This window comes from Erythrolamprus reginae, chromosome Z (genome assembly GCF_031021105.1).
Source record: "Erythrolamprus reginae isolate rEryReg1 chromosome Z, rEryReg1.hap1, whole genome shotgun sequence".
Classification (NCBI taxonomy): domain Eukaryota; kingdom Metazoa; phylum Chordata; class Lepidosauria; order Squamata; family Dipsadidae; genus Erythrolamprus; species Erythrolamprus reginae.
Window position 1 is genome coordinate 98,995,629 of NC_091963.1, and position 15,856 is coordinate 99,011,484.

General features: G+C 37.2%; 1 protein-coding gene across 2 annotated transcripts in view; it reads right to left on the bottom strand.

Moving 5' to 3' along the window:
- Positions 1-15,856, bottom strand: part of LOC139153692 (sodium channel protein type 4 subunit alpha-like) — an 86,854-nt gene that overhangs the window by 7,241 nt on the left and 63,757 nt on the right. The window contains exons 16-23 of one of the 2 annotated variants that reach the window (XM_070727965.1): positions 12,114-12,122; positions 11,939-12,071; positions 10,598-10,752; positions 7,552-7,725; positions 5,293-5,415; positions 3,641-3,928; positions 660-713; positions 433-570 (exon numbers count right to left, since the gene is read on the bottom strand). In XM_070727965.1, coding sequence (XP_070584066.1) covers positions 433-570; positions 660-713; positions 3,641-3,928; positions 5,293-5,415; positions 7,552-7,725; positions 10,598-10,752; positions 11,939-12,071; positions 12,114-12,122 — 1,074 coding nt within the window. The remainder of the gene's footprint in view (positions 1-432; positions 571-659; positions 714-3,640; positions 3,929-5,292; positions 5,416-7,551; positions 7,726-10,597; positions 10,753-11,938; positions 12,072-12,113; positions 12,123-15,856) is intronic. The other variant, XM_070727966.1, reaches the window with a different exon arrangement.

Sequence of the window (15,856 nt, forward strand, 5' to 3'; positions counted from 1 at the left end):
GAACTTCCAGTTTGCCCAATTGGCCATTTTTTCACCATTACAGACTTCAGTGAGGCCTGTGTACATTTGCGTGGGCAGGGATTGTGCGTATGTGCAGAGAGCAGTGGGTGGGTATGCATGTGGGGGAGAGGGAATGGATGTGGACATGTGCACACACAGAAGTTTTTAGATTTGTATGCCACCCCGAGTCCAGAGAGGGGCGGCATACAAATCTAATAAATTATTATTATTATTATTATTATTGTTGTTGTTGTTGTTGTTGTTATTGTTGTTGTTGTTTTATTGTTGTTGTTGTTGTTGTTATTATTATTATTATTATTATTATTATTATTATTATTATTATTTTGGCATGCAAACCAAAAAAGGTTCCCCGTCATGGTATATATGCCTTTTGAACAAAAAATATATATAAAACAAATTAAAGATACTTATCTTTTTCTTTTGCTGGTTGAAATTGTCAATGATTACACCAATAAAGAGATTGAGAGTGAAGAATGCCCCAAAGATAATAAAGATGACAAAATAGATATACATATAGAGATTCACTTCATACTGAGGCTGTTCCTCCTGCTGAAAAAGCAAAGGAAGCAATGAACCTCTTGTTAATTCCTCCATGAAAGCTCCAGAAGAGGCAAAGTAACATTGTCTTTTCAAATTACCTCACGGGAGTCAACAGCTGCATACATGATGTCCATCCAGCCCTTGAAAGTGGCCTAGGAGGAAGAATAATGCAGGACATATTAATTTTGATTGAGAATAGAAGATTCTGAATCTGTAAACACATATATACAGTGGTGGGCTGCTGTCGGAACGTCTAATTGTGTGCAGCTCCACGGCTCTGGACGCCGAGTGTGGGATCGAGCGCAATTTTACTTCCTGCACCTGCGGGCGAGTTTCAGTGAGGTTTTTTGCTTCCCTGCATGCCCGCGCGTCCCCTGTGCAAGATTTTGCTACCTGCGCAGGTGCGGGAAGCAAAATTGTGCTCAAGCCCACACTCACCTTCCAGAGCCGCAGAGCTGCACACAATTAGCCACTCCAGCAGCAACCCAACAGTGCATATGTACAGTAAATTCATATCCCATAACAGGCACTTCAGGTTGGAAATTACATATTTCTTTCTCATTTTCTAACTTTTTAGGGGAAAAGAATATAAAATAGAATTGCCTTGTGAAGAGAGAATAAGAAAGGATGAGAACAGCCATGTTTATTTAATCACACAGCTGGCTTTGTTAAAACAGTGAGAGAAAGGAGATGATGCCATCTTATTAGGATGTTCTTTTTAATAAAAATTAGAAATGTTTGCTAATATATATTGATTGAGCAAGTACAGGAAGAACAAATATGTTTGTTCTGAATAATTTGACTTAGTTTTTAAAGAACAAATGGAGAAGAGGAAATAGAATAGATTTAGAATAGAATAGAATAGAATAGAATAGAATATAGAATAGAATACGCTTACATCAGCAGGTAATTTCTTCATAAAAACAAATAAAAATAGAAATAAATTGAAATTATCTTTCCTGGCTGAGGAATTCTGGGAGTTGAAGTCCATAAGTCTTAAAATTGCCAAGGTTGGAGGCCTCCACTATACAGTGTAATTGGCTGGAAATCATTTCTCAATGAGAACCCTTCAGGGTGGGGGTTGCGGGTGGAATATAGGATCCAAAGTATTTTGAAAACTGGTAGTTTCAAAGAGGGTAAAGAGTAAACACTATCATTCCTATTTTAGAGGGGGAAATAGAAGTCATTCTAAAGGAACAGGAGACCTTCCCTTCCCCTCAAGCAATATAGTGTTGTATATGTAGAAATGTAAGATGTAGAAAGAAAAACATATTTTGAAGGCTGGATTTTGCTCTGGTCACACAAACAGAGAAAGAATTGTTTGATTTGGTTCAAGCTAATTTAGGAGAAGATGGTTTAAATCAGGGGGAAACATAGGAAATTAATAGGAAAAAATACAAATTAGGGAGAGATAGCTACGGGGGTCACCAACATTAATCTTAAAGCATCCTTACACAGATCATAGGCAAAATTGGCTCATCTATGACATATGGACCTCAACTCCCAGAATTCCTGAGCTAGCAAGAGTTGAAGTCCACAAATCATAGAAGAACCAACTTTGCCTACCCCCTAGATCAGTGATTTTCAACCTTTTTTGAGTTGCGGCACATTTTTTACATATACAAAATCATGGGGCACATTGAGCAGGGAGGAGTAGGGGGGCTAAAAAAAGTTTGGACAAAAAAAATTATATATCTCTCTTCCTCCCTTTTGCTCTATTTCTCTCCCTCTTTCTCTCTTTTCCTTACTTCCCCTCTCTATCCACCCCTCTTTCTTTCTTTCTCTCTTCCTTCCTTCCTCTCTTTTTTGCTCTCTTTCTATCTCTCCCTCCTTCCCTGCCTCTCTTTCTCTCTCTCTTGCTTTCTTTCTCTCTCTCTCTTGCTTTCTCTCTATCTGTCTCTCTTTCTCTCTTGCTTTCTTTCTCTCTCTCTCTTTCTCTCTTGTTTTCTTTCTGTCTCTCTTACTTTCTTTTTCTCTCTCTCTCTTTCTTTCTTTCTCTCTTTCTTTCTTTCTTTCTCTCTCTCTCTCTCTTTCTCTCTCTCTTGATTTCTCTCTCTCTCTCTCTTTCTCTCTCTCTCTCTTTCTCTCTCTTGCTGAGCTTCGCGGCACACCTGACCATGTCTTGTGGCACACTAATGTGCCACGGCACACTGGTTGAAAAACACTGCCCTAGATCAGTGATGGTGAACCTTTTTTTCCTCAGGCGCTATCACGCATGTACAAGTGCCCACACCCATAATTCAATGCCTGGGGAGGGCAAAAACAGCTTCTCCTGCCTCCCGGAGGTCCTCTGGAGGAAGGAAGCGGCCTGTTTCCCAACTATTGGTGGACCCAGTAGGCTTGCACGTAGCCCTCTGTAGGCTCCAAAGGCATCCCTGGAGCTGGGGAAGGGTAAAAATGCCCTCCACGTCCCCTCAGAGCATCTCTGGAAGCCAAAAGCGCCCTCCCAGAGCCTCTGTGCAAGCCAAAAATCAGCTGACCAGCACACACATGCTCATTGGAGCTGAGCTAGGGCAACAGCTCGTGTGCCAGCAGATATGGCTCTGCATACTACCAGTGGCACTCATGCCATAGGTTTGCCACTACTGCCCTAGATAATTATATAGACCAGTCTGCTGACAAAAATAAAGCATTTTCATCAGATCAGTCAAGCTGAAAGTTAGCAAGAACACTATTGATTTGGAATACAGCATATCAAAACAGAAAACCCAATCAAAGGTGAAACATTAGTGAACTGTTTTCAAAACCCCAAAAGATAAAGAATTGAATCAGACTAACTAAAGCAATATTTTAAAGTTTGTGTGGGGGAAAAGAGACATTAGAAATCCCCTGTATTAATAAAAATCTACTAAAATGAATGCCATTGCAATAAAAAGAAGCTTTGGTCTCCTCTCTCGGCACTTCCATATCAATTTGCTCTTCCTTCTCTGGAGTGTCTCTCTTACGCCCAGGCATTCTAAACACTGGACTGGACTAAAATGGTTCACAATAATTTGGGTTCAAGCTATGTTTTTCTTCCTGGGAGAAATAAACGTATTGGCTAGGATTAAATGGATCAAAGAAAAGCATGCTTACTTACCACTTGCAAAAGGGAGAGATAGCCTAAGCCCACATTGTCAAAATTAACTTTGACATTGACCCAACGGACATCAGTGGCATTTTCAACATTGATAAGATTGATGCAGTCACTTTTGTTGTTTATATGTTGAATTTCAAAGAGATCACCAGTGGTGGTATTGACACAGCGATAGTACTTCCCTGCAAAGAGGTTCACCCCCATAATGCTGAAGATGAGCCAGAAGATCAGGCATACCAAGAGGACATTCATGATGGACGGGATCGCCCCCAAAAGAGCATTTACAACCACCTGGCACCAGGAGAAAGAATCAACTCAGGATTTAATAAAAGTAAATCAAAACTTTTCAAAAATTCAAATTATGGCCTGTTTAAAAAGCTGTTTTTAGTTTATATTCTGAATTAGATTGGAGAACAGAATTCAAGTTAAATTTATACTAATGCAGAAAAGGCAGTAAAATAAAAATAAAAAGTCATTAATATGACTATAGACATTTCACAATTATTGGCAATCTGTGGGTTCATTTGCTATAGATAATTCTGAGGTGCCAGTAGTTTTTACATTTTAATCTTTACATTTATGCAAAGCAAGAATCAAGAGAACAAATTCCTAAAAGATCATATTCATAATAAATAAATAATTGCATAATATTTTATAAACTAATTTAAAATAATGTTATAAAAATTTAAAAAAACAGATGAACCCCTCAAGGATCTGTCTCATTGCCTGGGAGTTTAATGAGCTATGAGTATGGGAGACAGGAGGAAGAAATACAGCCAGGTTAGGTCCCTACCAATTCTAACTGATTCTTTAAAACCGTCAGTAAATTGGTGATAACATCACGGAGTCAGTTCTGTCAGTGCCAGTCAGTGGGCACCGCCATCTTGTTTTTGGCTTCTGTGCACTGTGATTTTTAGCTGTTTAGAGTCATTGAGAGTTGGGCATCATCATCATCACTATTACTACACCCTCCTCCTCCTCCTCTTCTTCATTATAATAAACTCTGTAGTATCATCCCCTAACCCCAGCACTTTACCCTTAGACTATCCTTGGTTGACCTCTCCAAGTTCCTAAGAGGTCAGTAAGGGGCGTACATAAGTGCACCAGAGTGCCTACCGTCCCCTGTCCTATTGTCTCTCCTATACCTTATATATCTTCTATACCTATATCTTTTCCTGCGATTCTCTCATAGTTATATTTTACTCCTTTATTTTCTCCTCAATTCCCCCTTTAATACATTCTACCTGATTATATCCTCTATAACCCTCATTGTGTATTATTGTGTATTGGGCAAAACAAACAAATAAATAAATAAATAAATAAAATAAATAATCCTCATCATCATCATATTTCCCTGGAGTGAAGGTCTCCAATTTTCATTTCCATCTATTTATAATATTTAGAATAGCATTGGATTGTGATAATCTCTCAGAACAAAATGGAACTAGTCCATGTCTTTTATTATAACTTCATCAAAGAAAGCAAAATGTAAATACAGTAGAGAATAAAAATGGTAACCTTTATGTCCAGTCAAAATACTGTAAATGCTTTCAAGACAAGCTTGGGCTTTGTTACTATTTTCTATAGGAATTATATTCATACCCTCTGAAATTCTCACAGCATGGAAGGAAACTGGATTGTCACATCACACTTACTCTCATGCCTTCAAATCTGGATAAAGCCCGAAGCGGCCTCAATGCTCGGAGTGTCCTTAGGGATTTGATAGCTCCCAGCTCTGAATAGCCTAGCCAGTTTGCTGTTAAACTAATTAGGGAAACCTGATTAAAAAGAAAATGAAATTGTTAATAGTAACAAATGAAATCATTATAGAAGAAGGCATATAGTCCCATATCTTGCACAAAGGAGCATCTGGGTCAGATTTCCTGAATTACCTGAGATATATGCTGCTTTAATATAACCATGATAAAAACATATCCTAGCAATACATTGTTTTATGTCATGTTCCCATGATGTTGCCTTTATCATGTGTCCATCCCATGAAAGAGACAATTATCTTTAGCTGTACCAGGGTTAAAATATTGTACTGCTTTAAACAGACAACATCCAGTGTATTTATATATAGTTTGCCATCCATTACACTGATGGATGGAGAGTCAATGATCAGGAGTACAGGCGAAACTCAAAAAATCAGAATATTGTGCAAACGTTTGTTTGTTTATTTCAGTAATGCAACACAGACTGTGGAAACTTCACACTGGACTTCAAGCATCTTGCAGTTTGTGCCTCTCCGTTCTTCCTCCATACTCTGGGTCTTTGGTTTCCAAACGAGATGCAAAAGTTTCCACAATCTGTGTTGATTTGGAGAGCCAAGTCATCTGCTGGTGTTGGTCCACTGTGCTTCATTACGTCAAGGGTCAACACCCTTGGCGTAATGAAGCACAACGTGTTCTATGTAGATATCTTCAAAAGCCTGAAAGGGGAATAAGGTGGAGAAGTGCTTGAAACCTCTTGACAAGACATAAAAGCAGCAAAAGCAGTCACAGCATGAGTGGCCTTTACCTTTCTGGGCATAACTTTGAAGAAGGAGATGTAATAAATATAAACAAAGTTCCACAGCCAGGGGATTTTGGAGTACTTCATACTTCCTTCTGCAGATGAGCGTTATGGAGATACTGACTTCATTTTCCAACAGGACCTGGCACCTGTCCACACTGCCAAAAGCACCAAAACCTGGTTCAATGACTGTGGGGTTACTGTACTGTGGGATTAATTATTAGCCAGCAAACCTGCCTGATCTGAACCCCATAGAGAATCTATGAGGCATTGCCAAGGGAAAGATGGGAGACATAAGACCAAACAGTGCAGAAGAACTGAAGGCCACTATTGAAGCATCCTGGTCTTCCATAACACCTCAGCAGTGCCACAGGGCGATAGCTTCCATGTCATGCCGCATTGAGGCAGTAATTGCTTCAAAGGGAGCCGAAACTAAGTACTGAGTATATATACATGTATATACTTTTCAGAGGTCCAATATTGTTCTATGTACAATCCTTGTTTTATTGATTGCATGTAATATTCTAATTTTTTGATATTGTGGATTTGGAGTTTTCATGCTGTACCCCATAATCATCACAATTATGACAAATCACAGCCTGAACTATCTTGCCTTGCATGTAATGAGTCTCTCTAATATATTATGTTTCACGTTTTAAGTTGCATTACTGAAATAAATGAACATTTTCATGATATTCTAATTTTTCTAGTTTCACCAGTAGATTCATTTAGGAGGATGCTTAGTAGCATCTTATAGTTCAGATACATTCATACACATTGTCTCCCTTACAGGTTAGATATGTCTGCAATTTTTCTGTTGCCTCCTTTAATAGCTTGGGAGAAAAGCAGTATTGAACCAAAGTCTTCCAGTTTTGTGCAAGAAGAAATAAGATACTTTTTTTTTTAGCATTCTACTGGTTATTCTGTTTCACCAGATGGTTTCATGCTATAATACCAAAGCATTTCTACTGAAGTCCAATGATTAGTGGAAGATTTCCTGACAGCTGATAAGATCCTAAAGAAAGTGGCAAAGCCAGTAGAATTAAATAAGTGATTGGCTGATCATACACTGAAAATCATAAATAAGACAATATCATTCAACAGATTCCATAGTTTAGAGATCATCAATAAGTACATTAAATTACAATTTAGCATAGTTTCCTGCTGATTTAGTGATGAGTCATTAGCATTTTAATTTAGCTATGGGGACAGAATCTGGTTCCTGAATTCATATCAAGTGTCCTTTATTTATCTGAAGGATACTGTTTTCTCATATTTCAGGGGCTAAATTTTGAAATGGAAGCTAACAGAATCACATGATGAATCAGATTAAATGTAAGACTACAGAAATATTTGGGAATCTTTCCCAGATTGTTTACTTCCAGAAAACTGAAACTTACGTCAACAATGAGGAAGTCCAGCCAGCACCAAGCATTGGTGAAGTAGATCTTAAACCCATAGGCTACCCATTTGAGCAACATCTCAAGAATAAAAACATATGTGAAGACCTTATCAGCATACTCCAAGATTGTGCGAATTGTATGTCTGCGTTCTATGTAGATATCTTCAAAAGCCTGAAAGAAGAATAAGGTAGAGCAGTGCTTGAGACCTCTTGACAAGACATAAAAACAGCAAAAACAGCCACACCATGAGTGGCCTTTACCTTTCTGGACATAACTTTCTATTACTGAAGAAGGAGATGTAATAAATATAAACAAAGATGTGGACATTGTAAAAATATCCCAAAAATGTTATATATTTTACAGGTAATGCATGGAACCTTCCCAATAAGAAAGATAAGAGAATGGGACACCAAATTAAATGTGTGGATAGAAGGTAATAAAAGACCAAGAATTTTTTAAAAAATGGCTGATAGCAACGGAAGACGAGGGAGGCTGGGGAAATCCAAGCTTGGAGTATTATAGGGACGCATATCATATTGATAGGCTAATGGAATTACAATTATTAGAGGAAAAACCATGGGTAGAATTAGAGAAAGAAATTAATGATATTAAGAATCAGGAATTATTATTTAGTAAATGGAATAAGGTAGAAATAAATAGATTATTAGACCCTACTAAAGCGATAATAGAGAGTTGGATGAAATGGCAAGATAAATTGAAAATGACAAACTAAATTAGCAATGCTGCATGTGATAAATACAAAGAAAGAAAGTAACCTCACAAAGATAATATGGGAAATAAGGAGGAAAGGTATACAGAGAATAGAACAGTTATATGAAAGGGACGGAAGAATTAATAGAAATGAAATAGAGAGGTGCCTGGGACAACAAAACTGATTACAAACCAACGCGATAAGCACATATTTAAAGTAAAAGGGAAAATAAAGAAATATTCATGAGACAAGAAATAAATTTAGAAAAGATACTAAGGGATAAGTGTAAGAATATAAAAGCACAAACAGGTAACATATATAGAGAATTATTACAAGTGGAAGAACAAGTAGTAAAAGGACTGACGAGATATTGGCAGGACGAATTAGAAATTGATGAATGGGATATGGAAGGTATAATTGAAAATATTAAAAAAATTAAAAACACAAGAATAAGAGAGATGAGAAGAAAAATATTACATAAATGGTATTATACACCAGTACAATTAGCACGTTTTCAAACAATGAAGAAAGGAAATTGTTGGCATGGGTGCAAGGAAAAAGGAGTATTTATGCATATGTTTTGGGAATGTAATAAAGTTCAAAAATTTTGGAAACAAATACAAATGGAAGTGAATAAAATTACGAATGGTAATTGGAAAATAACTAAGGAAGCAGAATTATTGATAAAAAATAGTGAGGTAAAAGAGTATGAAGAAATCAAAATTGCAGCGATAGAAAGTGCCCAGGCACCTATAGTGCTTGGGTGGAAAGATGACAATAAATGGACGATAAAAAATTGGTGCAAATACATGGCGGATCACATTCACTATGAAATTATGGAAATTAGACTACATAATTATAATGAAGGAAAATTAGCAGCAACAATGAGTTGGTGGGAGAAGGTTAAAAATTATATATTAACAACATCAGCGATGTTGTAAGCAATGCAAATGTAAGAAATAAAATTCAATCACTCTATAAATAATGAACAATGTAACCCAGAGACAAAGCAAATGAAGGATACAAAATGGATTCTTCCCTGGTGAAGGGATTTTTTTTTCTGTATGGTGATGGCATACTTTATGCTTTCTGTTTTGTTTTTTGTAAAATTCTCAAAAAATTAATAAAAAAATATATTTAAAAAAAAAGACATTGTAAAAATAGTGGAAATATATAGAAAATTCCTGGGAATCCCATCTTCAATGTTTAATAATTAAGATTGAAAGAAATATGTTCTCCAAGACTTGTTTTCCACAATGTCATGCTCACTTTCCTACATCATTATTCAAGTTAAGGTGAGTTTCAAGGTTTCAGCAGTAAATAACAGTATTCAAAGCCTAACACCAAATTTTGATCTAAATAATACCTTAAATGTATCATTGACCTGAGGGTTTTTAAAAAAATGTACATCTTATCAGATCTTGGAGATCTTTTGAAAAAATGGAAGCTTACCACAAGCTCCGATTGCCATTTTTCTATTTTTTAAAAAACTATTTTTCTCTTGTATAATGATATAAGGCATGTGAGTTTATTTCTACCTTGGTATATCTTCTTATTACTGCTTTAATTAACACAACCTCTTCCAAAGTGATATGTTTTAATCAAGTTTAATGCTAATTTGTTTTCTTTTGCTTGATATGTTAAAATATAGGCTTGTAAATTTTAAATGAGCACTATATTAAATGAGCATAAAAACTATATAAAATATTTTAAGAACCTATATGCAGCTTTTTAAATTACCATTTTAACATCTTTACTTCCTAATTCCCATGTGCATGTTTCCCATAAAACATATTCTAGCATTTAAAAATAATTTAGTGAATTGTAAAACTATTGATCAATAGTACAGCTTAGTGAACTTAAATATTTTGTTTATAGATTGATGAACCATTTTTTCCTCAGGTGAATATTTTTGCTGCATCCAGAGATCTGGTCATGTCCCAAAATAGAGGCACTGGACCTATCCAGGGCATCACCAAAACCTTGAGTGGGAGTGGCAAATATTAATAACTGAGAAATCAACCTTAACTTTATTTGTAGCTTGAGTTGAGAGAGCAATGACTAGGTTGCACTGAAATTGCCTTCCTAGAAGAGACTGGATCACCAACATGATCATAAACATAATCTGCTGAATCCAATTGACCTGATGTATTACTATTCTTCAAACTGAAGAATACTTATACAATACTTATACAATCTAACAATTTAACAAACTAGGAAGATTAGCCTATATTCTTAAAAGAAGCAATATTACAAGAGTAATTTAAAATCACTCTCATTCTAACTTGTATTACTGTAGGGGGAAACTTATTGCAAAAGATAAACACTCACCAGGGCACCACTGCTGAGAAGAATCATGAAGACAATGAAGGTCTCAAACCAATTGTGTTCTACAATTGTAAAACATGTTTTCCGAAGATTCCACCACTTCATTCCCTTTTCTGTTTTGATATCAACATACAGGCAAGGACACCTTTGAACACAGGCTGCAAGGGAAGAAAGAGTGAGACATTTAACACTGCAGCTGCTCTACCTTGTTCTAAATCTATGCTGGGAACTTGAAATTTTCATTCGCAGCAAACTACACAGACATTTTGCCATTTCCTTGTATGCTCTTAATGCTGACCACACAATTTTGGACTCCCTTATCATAACAGCAAAGGAAAATAGAACAGAAGAGAATAGAACAGAACAGGGTAGGGTAGGGTAGCATAGGGTAGCGTAGCGTAAGGTAGTGTAAGGTAGGTAGAGAGTAGAGTAGAGTAGAGTAGAATGGAATGGAATGGAATGGAATAGAATAGAATAGAATAGATGAGGGGAGGGGAGGGGAGCAGAGTACTTTATTGCCAAGTGTGATTGGACACATGAAGAAATTTGTGTCCAGTGCAGAAGCACATGCAAACAACAAAGTAATATAATCCTAAAATACCAATAAGGGAAGATATTAGAAAAGATAAGAAGGATAACATTAATTATCCATAATAATTAATACATGATTAACATTATGTACATGTTGGAGGACTCTTTTTTCACATGTGGTGGAAGAGAATACTTGAAAAACATAGAAAAGTTGCTCAAGATGGGTGATAAGCAAATTTAAAACCAATCAATGAGAATAATAGGGATGGGTATGATCTCACCGCCCCTCTGTTCAACCCCCTGTCCAAGTGTATGACAACTCATTGCAGTCTATGACAACTTATTGCAATCAGGTGAGCATGACTGGATGGGCACAGCCATCTCAGCACCGCCAGGTGGGTATGCCTGGCCTGATGGGTAGGCCTGGCCTGGTTCACATGGAGGATTAGCTCAGTGTGACTAACTCTGGACAGCTGACTCAGAATGGCTGGGTCAGCATAGCTAGATGAATGCTCCAGGTGTGGTGGATAAGGGGCAGCATGGCCAGATAGATGCAGAACAAATCGTCCTGGGCAACTAGATATGGAGCCAACTCGGTGCCCTACCAGAAGAAAAATCACCCAGAGATGTGCTGGCAAATGGGAAGAAGAAAAGCAGCAACATTTGAAAGACAATGGATGGATTTCCCACCACCGGCCCCATTTGTAGAAATGCTCAATTTTTTAATCTATTATCTGAAATGTAAACTATTCTTCTCCAACTTGGCGTCATCTGCAAATTTGATGAGTGGAGCTTGTTTTCTGACTATGATACCTTCAGTGAAACATTCCTCTGGACCTTCATTCTCCATATTTTCTTCAGCTTCTGCTTGCTCCTCCAAAGGATCTGGAGGTTTGTAATCCACAGTGCTGCATATGGATGAATCTGTTCCATCAGACAGTGGCTTCTAAAGACAGCAACATAATAGCAGATTAAACCTTTGGTTCACCTTAGTAAGCTAAAAAGACTCAGGACTGGTAGCTGAGCAACCAGGGCCAGCAGCTACAGAAGGACCAGAAGGAGGGGTTTTTACCCCTTGCAAATATAAAGTGATTAAAAATAAAGAAATAATTATCTGTTATTACGAATTATTATAATTGTTACTGCAGAGCACTTTATTTCATATTAAACACCAACACTGAACTGCTAGCTGAATGCACAGGTTCTCAAAAGAACAACATCCAGAATCAGAAATAACAGGACACAGGCTAGCAGATCAATGTTAATTTGTAATATTAACAGGGAGCTCAAACTGCCCAAGGAGCTGCTGATACAGTTCTACAGAGGAATCAATGAGTCTGTCACCTGTACCTCCATCACTGTCTGGTTTGGTTTTGCAACCCAACAAGACCGACACTGACTTCAGAGGAAAATCAGAACTGCAGAAAAAACAATTGCTGCCCACCTGCCTTCCATTGAGGACTTGTATACTGCACGAGTCAAAAAGAGGGCAGTGAAAATATTTACTGACCCCTCACATCCTGGACAAAACCTGTTTTAACTCCCACCCTCAAAACATCGCTACAGAGCACTGCATACCAAGACAACTAGACACAAGAACAGTTTTTTTCCAGAACTCCATCACTCTACTAAACAAATAATTCTCTCAACACTGTCAAATTTTTTCTATGTGTGCACTTTTATTTCTACTAACTTTTTCTCATCATTCCTATCACCTTTTCCCTCCCATTTAGGACTGTATGACTAGAACATGTTGCTTGTATCCTAAGATTTTCATTAATATTGATTGTTTCTTCACTGCTTATTTGACCCCTATGACAATCATTAAGTGTTGTACCACATGTTTCTTGACTTATCTATATTTTCCTTTATGTACAGTGAGAGCATATGCACCAAGACAAATTCCTTGTGTGTCCAATCACACTTGGCCAATAAAGAATTTCATTCTATTCTATTCTATTCTATTCTATTCTATTCCATTCCATTCTAGTATAAAATCAAGCATTTACATAAGTGGAATAGAAAAAATTCCAAAGGTCTATCCTGGGCAAATAAATCAAAGTCTTGCCAAAAGTAACTTATATGGTAAAAGTAAACTAGAGAGGCTTGGTGGTCAAGGAAGCCAGCAAAGCTATTGAACTGTTTTCATTCAGAAACCAGGCATCTCTTCTCTGCCTCAGAAAGAACTAAATCCTCTAACTAAAGAAGTAGAAGAACTGAAATAAAAAAATAAACAAGCATCTAAAACAATATAAAAACAGGATAGGTTTGAAGAAATAGTCATTATAACAGCGGTCCCCAGTCTTTGTGGCTTGGTGGTCCAGGAAGGGGAGAGATGAACCAGGCCACGCAAGCAGCAGACTGGTATGCACATGCATGTGTATGCAGCTCAACCTGTTTGCACACACACACACTCACATGTGGGCACACTTCAATTTGCACAACTTGTGCATATATGTGTGTGCCAGCCCATCACTCATCGAAGTTGAGCTGTGTATGTGCTTACCAGCCCCACTGCTCAAAGAACCTTGCTGTGAATAGGCCACAGTCTGGTAGTGGGTCATGGCCCAAGGTTGGGGACCCCTGCATTACAAGCATTAAAATATATCAATACTGTAGTATCAAATATAAGTACCAGCTCCCTGAAAGAAATAAACTAACTAATGTATAATACAGTTGCAATTATAACTGAATACTTGGGATGCAAAATCAACGAAGAAGAAAATAAGCCAAACAGCTCACCGCAAAAATGGAGGTTTGGACTGAAAAATAAGATCAACAAGCTGAAAACAGATACAAGTTAGAACAGATGAAAGAAAAGATCAAAGAATATAACCATCTAGACATAAGGAGCACTGGATGTAATAAAATAGCAGTTATAGCTAAGAAGATCATCAGATATGAAGCTCAAATTTGCAAATTATAGGCAGAATCTGCCAATCAAAAAAAATTGTCAATCAATCAATGGAGAGATTGCAGTGAACCAATCAATTTCTGAGAAGGAAGAAATAGTATAGTTTTGAGCACAGATAACCCCAAACAATACAACAAGAATGCTACATGGTTAAAAGAAGTGGATAAGAATAAAAAATAACTGAAATGAAAGAATTTATAATAAGAGCAGAATGGTGGAGAAAAGAGCAAGGAAGATCAAGATGAACCGAATGGTTTTTGATTGAAACGTCTGAAATGGTCTATACCCACTCATTGCCAAGCATTTGCCAACATACTATGAGGAGGTGAAATTGAGAAGATCCAGCAAAAGGAGCAGTACCAGGTAACAAGAGGCTAATTATCTACTTATCAACAACATTCAAGTTCCTAACTGTTGTGGTAATTGATGCAGTATAACAGCACCTAATTGAAAACAAGCTATTTTCACCTGAACAGAAAGGAGACTGCCAAAACAGTACAGGTGAAACTCAAAAAATTAGAATATCATACAAAAGTTCATTTATTTCAGTAATGCTACTTAAGAGGTGAAACTAATATATGAGAGAAACTTATTACATACAAAGCAAGATAGTTCAAGCCGTGATTTGTCATAATTGTGATGAATGTGGGGAACAGCTCATAAAAACCACTAAAGTTTTGGTATTTCCCATGGGAACCCTAAGAAAAACGTCATGGTGCCGAGACGTTGGCCACACCTTCTCCAGAACCTATTTTCTGTTTGTCTTTTTTTAAACACCAAAATCTTTAAAAACTTTATCAGATCTCTGTTGTACATCTAGAAAGTAAAGTTTGTCCTTTCCCCACCGCTTCTCATAAAGTCCTCTAATACTTGAACAGAAGATTATCCAAATTCATATCATAAATTTTTTATATTATAAAGTAGAGCCAGTTTGATCTAATGCAGTGATGCAGTAATGGTTAACCCTTTTGGTGCAGAATACTCAACTGTACACTGATTAGGATACAAAGGACAGGTACAATATTTGTTGTTTTCTGCATGTTATCACAATCACAAAGAACAGAAACCACTGGATAGCCCCATTTCTTCAGAGTGTCTCTGGGCTTCTTATAGCAATAGCACTTAGACCTATGTACCACTTCACAGTGCTTTACAGCCATTTCTAAGCAGTTTTACAGAATCAGTATATTGCCCCCAACAATCTGAGTCCTCATGTGACCGACTTCGGAAGGATGGAAGGCTGGGTCAATTTTGAGTTGGTGAGATTTGAACTTCCAAATTGCAGGCAGCCAGCAACCAGCAAAAGTAGCCTGCAATATTGCACTTTAACCACTGCACCACATTATGTCCATGTATAGTCTCTTCAACTATTTCTATGCTTTCCAGCTTTTGCCAGACCTAGATGTCAGCTCTTTATTAATCCCATCCATTGTTGTAGCTTTCCATAGGTTCACTCTATATTTAAATTCTTTGAAATATTCCATCGACCTAAGGAAACTTTTCCTAGATTTTAATCTCTGACAAACTGGTTACAAGCCATAGAGAGAGTGTTGCCTAGATGTTGATGATTTATGTCTCTCTGATCATTCTGCTGCTGCTCTGTGAACATCAGGCAGGACAAAGCCAACTGAACCAATAATAATTGTGGTAGCTTTATTCAGAGCAATATCTACTTTTCTAGCTCGTAATGGAGGGAGAGAAGGAAGGAAGGAAGGAAGGAAGGAATGAAGGAAGGAAGGAAGGGGATGGGAATAAGAAGGAGGGAGGCAGGGAATGAAATGTTGGCAGGTACAAATAAGATTAAAAATGGTGTGATT